Here is a 10802-nt window from a genome sequence, read left to right as displayed (position 1 = left end):
GAGGGAGGGCGGGGGGGAAAATCCATGCTTTTTAACAGGTTTGTGTGCATCCCTGAATATTCCTTCTTGATAGCAGCAATCTAGTTCATATTACCAAGTCTCCTCCTGTTTCAGTTCTACAGAACAACTGCCCAGTGAGCAGTAAATACACTGCAGACGTGGGGCAGAGATGAAGACTTTCTTTTCAAGTATGCAGAAAAACATTAGACTAGAGAGCACTCAGGAAAAAAAAATAATATATCCATTAATATCTGGTTAAATAAGCCAGTATGCATGCTCAACATTTCATTTTCACACATTACCATTAGGTAAAAAAAATAAAATTGAGTCACTTGACTTGCATCCATATTCCTAAACATAGTCCTTTTCAGTCAAGTAAGCATGTCCAAAAGATTAGGCCCAGACACCCATTCTCAAAGAGAAAGAGGGACAGAAAACATTTTCTTCATAAAAAGAGTTGGCTGCTAGGGTACAGAATGACAATTTTCCACAACATTTGCTTTCAAAATTAGAAACAAATCCGATAGAACCAGCAGCAAGACAACTCCAAACAACATGCAAAAGTTATTAACATTTTTTCTTGGTTATGCAGACACAGGTTTTTCCTTAAAATCACTACACAAATCAAGCACCAGCTTCCAATTAACATGCAAGGGTCTAAAGCAAAAATACCTAAATGCTTAACATTTAAAAACAGGAAAGTGTCCATGGGGTTAGAATATATCAAATGACCTTAATAGTGAATAAGGTAATTGCAGTTTATTTTAATACCCAACAAAAAACATTCCAAGGTTATGGTTTGAAGATGCAGAACTCTGACAGGCACAACTGTCTTCAACACACTATACCATCACATGCTTTCATCTTCCCTGTAACTTTCTCTTAATTATAACAGATGTGAAATGGAAAATGCAAGCTAGAACTCTCCCACAATGGCACACAAGCAAAATTTCCAGACAGAAATGCAACAAAAAAAACTCCTCTGAGGAGCTGCTAGATCTTCACCCAAAATAGATCAGCTAGGAACCGGGCTCAGCTACAGAAGGCAGATCATTTTTTCTAGCAGGAGCTACTGTAGGTCAACTGACAAACCACTGAAAGAACTCAAGAAAACTCCAGGCTACAATTTGTGTGTTTATGTTCCAAGAAGGAATTAAATGAACCTCTACTTTCTCTCCTGAAAATCCAAGGTGACCTACAAATTCCATGACTGCTTCTGTGGACAGATTTGTAGAACTTATTCCTCAATGCGTACAACTATAGCAAGACTGCTACCATTATATGGTTTAGCACTATAAAAAAACACTAGCATTGTTTCTATGCTAAAACTATAGATTCTTTGGTTCCAATTTGTTGTATGGGTTTTGGGGGTGTTGTTATTTTAAACAGCTGGAGTTAGCAATTTTACATCATGGAACAGTCAAACAATCCTTTAAAATGTTCTTTTCCAATGATGTGAAATTGGAGGAAGGTAGAGCCCCAAACTTATTTAGAGCTCCTCAGCATATTCTAGCTTAAGGTGCCGAAGTATTAAAGATGCTATTACAAAGGCATGAGTTCTGGATTCAGCCAAGCTAAGTAACTGATTTCAATAGGAGTTTTACAGAAAAAAAAATTCTGTTGATTTACACAAGAAAACATAATAGCTGTGGTTTCTCTTTTTAAAGAATGGCTTCTTTACCAGCTCTGTAAATCTTTACCTGTTCCAGAACTGAGCATTGAGCCTCCATAAATATCCAGAGCCAACTGAGAATAGGCATAGCCAAAAACCGTGATGGTAAGGCCAATGAGAAGCACAAGTTTCAACAGCAATTCTAACACATCTGCAGCCATAGCGACATCATCCTGAAAAAAAGTGTACTCAGTTACATGAATCAGAATCAATATAGTAGTTATTTTCATGCACAGCGTAAAAAGGTGTGAAACTTATCCTTTGTTATTGAGTTATCCATACACATGGTCTTAATTCCCAGCAATTTTAATATATTTATTATTTCATTCTATGTTTTGCTCATTACAACTTCTACATAAAAATTAGCCGTGAACATCTCTGTTCAAGGAAATGTGCAAACAACACTTGCACCTGTTTAACAGTTAGTAAATGGCAAAGAAGAGCATGGCATCTGCTCAAGGCCACAGTTTGAGTCAGTGGCACAGTCAGATTTTTATTGCTGCATGGGACTACAGGATTTGCCACACCAGAACAAGCAACTTGTCTGTTCTACTACCTCATTACAAGAAGCAGTCTTGTAATTCTCGTAATGTAATTTCACTATATACAATGAAAACTCGTAACTATTTTGCCAGTTATATATATCAGGTACATTATATATAAAATATACATATACGTACACTTTTCTTAGCCCACCAAAGACCTGAAGCATGGGATTTGTTTAACTGCATGCTACGGTGCAAGTAGCAGGATTACTGCAAAAAGTTGTCATAGTATCAGATAAAAGCCCAGACTGATCTTCATGACTGATCAAGAATTTCTTACCTACAGCATGCATGAATATTACTCTCTGGAACAAAGCTCTTGTTTGTTTAACCATTGATACTCCACATACAATTCAAAAGCTCAAGAAAAATACAATTCTTTTCTTCCCAAAACTGCACTCTCTCGAAACATTACTGTTTAATACTTAACAGCTTCTTGTATTTTCAAGTCAGTCAAATATTTTCAGACAGCATTTATTTGATAGAAATAGCATGCTTTCATGATTTAAATAACTGCCTAAGTATTTCTGGAAATACAGAGTACACTAGGGTTTAGCAGATGAAGTTAACTTCAGTTAAAATACGAGGCAGTATTATGCCACTGAATAGTTTAATTTCTATTTCATTAGCATTTTACCTATTTTCTTCTCTTTCTGGTCCAGCCTCACTCGACATTTTTGTTCTCCACTTCAACTTTTCAATTTTAACAGCCTTTATACTCAAATTTAAACACACATTTCTGTCAGTCACACTTCTGTGATGCAATTTATCTGTAACAAAAATCAAGCATTTGACATGTAATTAATCCAAAATAAACATACCTGCTTCTGATCCTTTACATTCTTCCCTCTTTCCAACACTTTAGCAAAAAAGACATAAAAACTCTCCTCAATAGGCAAAAAGATAAACCTGGCCACCAGTGAACCAAGATTATTCACGATATCATACACACCTTTTAAAACAAAAACAAAACACAAGATAGCAGCAACCTGTAATTTTTTAGACACATTTTAATTCCAAGTCTTTAACAATTACATGAATTATAATTTAACATTTCCACTGAAAAAAAGGAAAACAAGTGGAATTTAGTGCACCATTACAGCAGTGTTCCCTAAAAATTCTGACAGTCACAGCAACCACAGCTCAAAATTACAAGGCCTGCTCATCGATGGCAAAGCTAGGACAAAAGCATCAACTACAGAGATGTGAATCTAGCGACAGCACCAAGCCACATTTAAAATTCTTACTGTAGAGGAAGTTAAAAGATCCTGATTAAATTCACTGAATGAGAACAGGAATGTAAGGATTTACTGATACAGGAGAAGAGAAAGATACCTATTTTTAGTGTGAGGTCCTTCTTTCGTTTTACTTTCACTGAAGTGGAAGGGCAATCCTACATGACATTTTACCAGCACTTCCACCCTCAGCAAGATACTGCTCCAAACCTGCTAATACATCTATGTATGTTTGTGTGTATATATATATACACACACACACAGAGTACAGTCACTGAGAGCATACAAAGTCAGGCATATGGATAAGTACGTACACTTTCACAGTGAAATAACAGAATAAGGCTCTGGCTGATTTCACAGGACTTGGAACCCCTGTTTCTCAACACTTTGAGAGTACAGGTATTTTTGTACTCTTTTAAAGACCCTCCAAGTAAAAGGCAGTTCAATTGTTTTACAGGGGAGAAGGATCAGAAGTGGCTCCAGTTACTGGTGGCACGCAAATATACTCAGTATTTATGGGGGAACATATTACTACCAGCAATTAAAAGTAATTCAAACTAGTCAAGAAACTTCTAACAGCGAGCCAACAATTACAGCCTATTTTCCTTCCCCAAGCCATAAAGACCCGAGGTGCTGGCAACTCAGTCATCTGAATGGCTACTGCCATACATTACTCTAACCACACTGAAGTCTTTTACAGAACATAATTCAGTTTTGAGATGCAATCCTATAAACAAAGATGTTCTTGTTGTAACGGCTAACACAAATTCAAAAGGAAGACAGAAAACAGCAAGAAAACAGAATTACAAAAACTGAAGACCAACAACTATAACACACCAGATACTAAAGAAGCTTTTTTTTTAAACAAAAAAAAAGAAACAAGATACATGGTATCTCATATTCAATTGGAAAGTTTTGATTCAAAGAAAAAATAAAATTAAAATCCAGGCTCTTAAATGAAATTCTTTTCTGTACCTCTATCAATCATTCTCTGAAATGCATCCCAAAGTCACAAAGGCTTTGAAATCTTCTCAGACTTTCAAGTTACATTCAAATACTTTCAGTCATTTTCAGAACCATCTGAAGAGCAGTGACTAAAACTGTGTCACCACTCCACAATACCATCACACTTACCCTGATCTCCAAAATTTAACACGTTCAAAAAAGTCATCACATATCGTTCACCTGTAAGTTCAAAATAAAGAACTTAAGAACAAGTCCCTAATCTTTCCCAATACTTGTCCAGACACTTCCAACATTAAGTATTCAAGAGACAAAGTCAAACAGGACAGCACCTAGTTCAGAATACCCTCAAAAACTTCATTCAGGTTGGTAACATCTGCTGGCAACAGTCTCAAAGTCGCATACCTACACCTCCCCCAGCTTTCTCAAGCTTTAAGTCAATTTCGCAAATAGTATTCACTAACCCTTCTCCATCACAACTGCATGTCAAGCCTCACCTTCTGTCAAAATCTGTTTCAAGAAGGATTGTTTGAAGAAACTCCAAGTCAACCATGCTTCCTTCCAGTTAACAAAGGTCTGCAAAAAAAGTAGTACTGAAATGTAATGAACATGACTGAAACTACAGAGTAGAAATTGAAAAAAAAACCCCAAGCACAATACTCTAGGCTAGCTCTAACTGTACTGATGAGGAAAACCCACAATGTCATAGCTGCTTACAACTAATCTAAAACATTGATAATTCTAGCACCAATAGCACTCTGATCTGGCAAAGACTTTTTCCCTTGCTGAAAATTATTGCTGCAGATAAAGTACCCAGACAAACTTTCTACAGAAAATACTATTCAAAGAGACTGCAGAAAAAAATCCATGCTGTTTAGCATCCCAATATAACTTTCACCTTCACTGTAGATATAAATTGTTTACTGTTCTTCAAACCATCCCCACAAATCTTGCAACCAAGAACCACCTTTATCTTTTCAATCTGCAAATCTTTTTCAAAATGTCTTCTTCCTCACTCTGTGTTTTCATTTCTTTCTTGCCTCATTTTCTTTTGAGAGGACATCAGAGATATTTGAGTATCTGTAGGTTGCTGTGTACCACATTCATTTTGTGGAAAAGTCCAAGTACCAAAATTCATGGTAAAATAGTTCTGTTTTCTTTCCTCCCTCAGATCCCATGATACCTGGTCATTCCCCCGCACGCTATAGATATTCTATCTCCAGTTAATGGTTTGCACAAAGATACTAAGAGATAAGTCAGCAACAAACCCATAACAACAGAAAAGTCAAGTTTCATAATGTTTTTCCGACAAGGATTTTATTGATACAAACCACAAAAAGAATTTGTCATTTATTTTTTTTAAATCAGTCATTATCTTCTACAATGCAGAGATACCCTCAAAATCACTCAATTAACTCCACTATCTCAAACGAATTTTCAAAGCGCTCTCAAGAAAAAAATTAAAATCAAGAAATTAACTGTGCAACCTACCTCATCTTCCACCAAGTTAGGTAATAAAGCTTTCATTCTAGCAACTGGAAATGACTTCTTTGTTGCTTCAGGAGACCCCAAAAACATCACAAAATAAGTTACATAGCACGTTACCAGAACACTGACATATAAAAGCTGGAAAGATAGGGAAGGGAGAAGAAAAACAACCAGTGATATAAACTTACAAATGCAGAATTACATGCTAGAGTTCTAAATTCAGTGAGAACAAAATGAAGTAGTCCTTATTCCTGTCAAATTTTAAATGAGCTAAACACTTTAACTCCCCAAGAACCGTGCTGATTTTTTTTTATCTGTAGGTTATCCTAGCTCTTTGCCAACTTTTATGTTCTATTCAGCATTTTTAGAATGATTGAAGTCCAATTATAAAGCAATTATTCACTCAGTCAAAAACCAAGTTGACAGAGTAGCTACCATCTATATCACTTTCTTCGATCAGTTATAAGCTGTCTACCACAGCCACTGCAAAAACTGAACAAAAAAATAACCAAATGTCCACATATGAGGTGGATCACATTTTCATTTATATGATATTGCACAGGTGACAACCCTATTTTTCAGGTGCCAATATATCCATTCTTCATTTAGTAAAGAAAAAGTTTTAATCCAATTACGTTACACATGATTAGCACCTTCTGATAAAGTGATATAGGTTGGCAGTACAGGCTGATAAAATCATACGTGATTATAATCTTCTACACAGTAGAATCCAAAGTCTAATATTAATACTTAAGCCAGGTAGTGAACAGAGTCTTCAAGTATTAGAATGTATACCTGATTAAGAAGAAAAGTTACATAAAACTTATACAGAATAACATAACCTTATTTGCAAAACATGCCTTCACAGACAGAAGAAGGTGCTTCCTTGTACATCCATTAAACTGCTCAGGGCCAAAGTGCCAAGTCAATAACGAGTATCAGGAAAATGCTAAATACAAGTGCTAAATCTTAAACCTCCCAGGAGCATTTTCTCTCATCCCCTCAAAGTTATTTAGCAGGCTAAATGTCAAAGACAGCAGCAAATAAAAATTCAGATGAATCAAGAATTCATAGAAGAGAACACAGGAAACTTACCTGAGCCAGGGAAAAAACATAGAGGCCCCACTGAGGATAAAGGACTACTAAAATAACCGTCAAAATGCATTTTGACACTACTGAAAGGCTTTCAGCAATAACCTTTAAGAAAGAGAAAATAGAGAACGTTTATTTTCTGCCAACTTAACCACATACACAAACTTACAATACATTAGTTTCACACACAGAATTTATGCAGGAATATAAGACTTTCAAAGGCAGTGTGACTGTCACAGAGTTTCTTTCTGCTGAGTTGGCCATCTTAGACTGTATTTTCACTGTAAATTTTCTATTCTTGCATTTCACAATTCCTCTATTGCACTTTCCCAGTTCTTTGTATGGGACATAAGGGAGAAAATTTTGCTTGAGACAATCATGTTCTCAATTGTTGCATTTCACAATTTCATACCAACAATCAATCAAAATGCAAAATAGTAGACACTGTGTGCCTCTCCCTCCAATTAAAACTCATGATTAAGCATTTAATGATCATTAAGGTGATAATTTCTAAATAAACCAACTTTCTTGCTTTTACAGGTACAAATTCATATCTGTGTTACAACTATGTCATACAGTACTAAACAGTACACACAGTTTTGTGCAGTTTTTATATGCTTGAACATAGAAAGATCTAGTTCAGGAATCTGTTCTTTTTCAATAGAGAAACATAATTTCCCCCCATACGCATATACCCCATGTACTTTACTAACCTTAAGTCTCACAAACAAATGAGCTTGTGCTAAAACCCAGAACGGTTCTCCCAGAAGCTCAATAATTGCAGAAAGACCAAATGCCACTACACCAGCCTGATAATGAGGAACCACAGAAGGATCAGGTACTTCAAGCAAGTGTAGCCAGACGAAGCCCAAGAAAATAGACCAAAAAACACCAAGAGGGACTCTAAAAAGTTAACATAAAAACAAATCAATAGAAATGTTACTTTAGCAGAAAAAAAAACCCCAAAGTAAATTAGATTAAAATGTCACATATGGCCATAATAATTTTTAAAATAAGGCCCCAAGGAATTAGCTTCTACTGTTACTATACCAAGAATACCTTCTTTTTCTTTTTTTTTTTTTTGTAACAAACATCTTCAAGGCACTCTTTGCAAGACACAGGAAACATTTTTTCTGACTTGCCTATTTTCTACTCAAGAACCTAACATAAGGTCAACTATCTGCATGTCTTGTTCACTAGGACCAAATAATTCTGATCCCACATCAGCCTGCAGAATACTGCAAACCCCCCTCATTACTGCAATTTTTATAGGCTGTGGTTACCAGGGTTTTTGCAGACAAGCTTTGTTGAATCTTGCTGTAACAGATAAAGATGCCACCACTCCAACTGCTAGTCTCACTCTTCCAGAAATCACAGGTTCTCCAGAGAGCGACAGCAGAATAAGCAGAAGAAAATGCATGCCTGCACCTCAGGTATGCCAGTTTACAATGCTCTACCGGAGCTCAGAGCTACTTCAATTAGTGACTGTAGCTAAAAGCCAACCTAGGCACAGGAGTGCAGATGCATATTACCTTCTGTTGACACTACTTCAGGAACACAATGCTTCTGGCAGAGTGCAGAAAGTTTTACATCATTGCAGCAGGATCTATTTGACCCTCACATTATCAGTTCCCTAAGGTATTTGACATCAAGCTCCTAAGACATATTTCAGATCCTTCAAGAAAGTTAATCTTCATTTTAAGTTACACGTCTCTACAAGGAAAAATTTAAAAAGAAAAGGTGCACACAGTCATTGTTGCCTCTACCATTTAATGCCCACCTGAAAGGCTGTCAAATAGCAGAAAATTGACTATAATGCAGCAAACAGAACTGATCCAATACATTTAAAATATTAGTACTAAACCTATCCCTGAAAGCGACAATCCCTCTTCTTTATACCTGGATGCAGATGTCCACACATAACCCCCTCAATTCCTGGGCCAGATCTAATTAACAGCTGTGCAGTTCCAGAGAAAGTCAGTAGGGCGCCCCAATGGAAGACTACTATTTTATCATGCAGGGGTAGTTTTCCAACATATCAGGTAGGTAAACTTACTTCCCAGCCCATCTAATTGTGGCTGCACAGCTGCTAGATCTGACAAAGGGGAAGTAGCAGAGAGATGCATCCAGGAACCAGAAGGGACAAACAAGTCATAAAATCCACTTAGCTGCAATGTGCTGTTACACTCTCTGGCTGCAACTTCACGGAGACTTTAAGCTAACCACTTTCTGCTACAACCGCCACTACAGTTGAAAGAAGTAGTCCTACTTACTCCCTGTTGCTTAATTCCAACTCTTTCTTTCACCTTTTTACATCTCTCCTACCCAACACAAACATTTATGTTGCCATGCCAATAAACCACATCAGGGCTCGAGACTTTGAAAAAAAATAGTTCGAAGGGTAAAAAAAAAATATCTAAAGCAGCTTCACAAATGCACATCAAGTAATAAAAGAGCAAGACTGAGCAGGCAGAGAAAGAAAAAATAAAGGACTATGTATTTGTGCAACAGGGTTTTCCTTTAACAACTACAACATAAATGAAACTTCAGGCTAAGTGACAGAACAAATGGCTCCCGATAACACCTTTGGCAATGCACTTTCCCATGTGCTCCAAAAAGAGAACTAGTCCATAAATGCTAAAGCAACAGACTTGACCAGTTACCTGCATCAGTCCTGAAACATGACTGAGGCTACTAAATGTTCAATGTTGAAATAATTACCTCAGTAAATAATTGTTCTCATTTTATGAGCTCTCAGACAAGAATTAGAAATAAATTCTTAAGAACTACATTTTTAAAGGTATCTTACGTCAGCCACAATAGATTAATTGTTTTGGTCCAGTTTCGTTTTGTACTTCCACTCAAACAAGCTCTGCGAAATGCCTCCCTGGCTAGGAAGACAACTGTTGAATACAGTAGAGTTAGCCTAAAGGAAGTGAGGAAAAAGAAAGAGAAAATTATTTCCTTACCTACTACTGCTGAAATCCTTCATGCAGTAGCATCACTGACAGTTTTTACACAGGACTGCTCGACACACAAATCTAACAGGTACGCAAAGAAAATACGGTGATATGAGATAAATTATCATCCTCTCGTAAAAAAGGAGGGGAAGTATTACATGTGATTATTCAAACAGCAAAAATACTTTAAGCATGCGATAAACCAAAAAAACAGTTGAAAAATTTGTCATATAGCAACAGCACATAATACGCAATTGCGTCTGGCTTTTCCTCAGCAAGCTGATGCTTTAACATGGAAAACAGGCCAGCAGCACCTTTGTTTCAGGCCAAAACAGAACTCGGGAGACATTCAACGACCAAACATTGTAAAACACCTAACGGTAAATTCAACAGCGTTATGCAAAGCATGATTAGGGACGCAGCCCGCAGACCAGAGGCCCCCGACATCCTGCACCAAACACAAACGCTTTCAAAAAGCCCCATCACGCCGGGAGACCCGTTCCCAGGGAAGCCTCACGTATGTCAGGCTTCGGGCGAACAGCGCGGTCGGGATGCGGGACACGGGCTTCCAGCCCGGGTGCTCTTCATCCTCCTCCTCACCTCACGTTGACCACGCCGATCAGCTCTCTGGAGAGGTAGCGCAGAGTGAACGCGTTCAGCCCGAAGGTGACCACCCGGAACAGCACCTGTGAAGGAAGCCGCACGGGAAACACCTGCGGGCCGAGCGGGGCTGAGGCGGCTCCCGCCAGGCACCGCGGAGCCGGGGGAGGAGGAGGAGAAAGGAGGGAGGCCGCCCGGGGCGGCCCCGCACCTGCAGCAAGGCGCTGGAGGAGGACCGCCGGGGGGG

At 37.9% G+C, this 10802-nt stretch overlaps 1 protein-coding gene across 1 annotated transcript in view; it reads right to left on the bottom strand.

The window, feature by feature from the left end:
* Positions 1 to 10802, bottom strand: part of RFT1 (RFT1 homolog (S. cerevisiae)) — a 23879-nt gene that overhangs the window by 4036 nt on the left and 9041 nt on the right. The window contains exons 3-11 of the mRNA XM_010561633.1: positions 10556 to 10779; positions 9805 to 9921; positions 7709 to 7898; positions 6999 to 7100; positions 5907 to 6041; positions 4913 to 4991; positions 4587 to 4637; positions 3039 to 3169; positions 1701 to 1845 (exon numbers count right to left, since the gene is read on the bottom strand). Coding sequence (XP_010559935.1) covers positions 1701 to 1845; positions 3039 to 3169; positions 4587 to 4637; positions 4913 to 4991; positions 5907 to 6041; positions 6999 to 7100; positions 7709 to 7898; positions 9805 to 9921; positions 10556 to 10779 — 1174 coding nt within the window. The remainder of the gene's footprint in view (positions 1 to 1700; positions 1846 to 3038; positions 3170 to 4586; positions 4638 to 4912; positions 4992 to 5906; positions 6042 to 6998; positions 7101 to 7708; positions 7899 to 9804; positions 9922 to 10555; positions 10780 to 10802) is intronic.

This window comes from Haliaeetus leucocephalus, unplaced genomic scaffold, assembly GCF_000737465.1.
Source record: "Haliaeetus leucocephalus isolate CR32 unplaced genomic scaffold, Haliaeetus_leucocephalus-4.0 Scaffold148, whole genome shotgun sequence".
Taxonomy (NCBI): domain Eukaryota; kingdom Metazoa; phylum Chordata; class Aves; order Accipitriformes; family Accipitridae; genus Haliaeetus; species Haliaeetus leucocephalus.
Note: the sequence above shows the minus strand (reverse complement) of the source record. Positions and strands in the feature narration are given on the sequence as shown.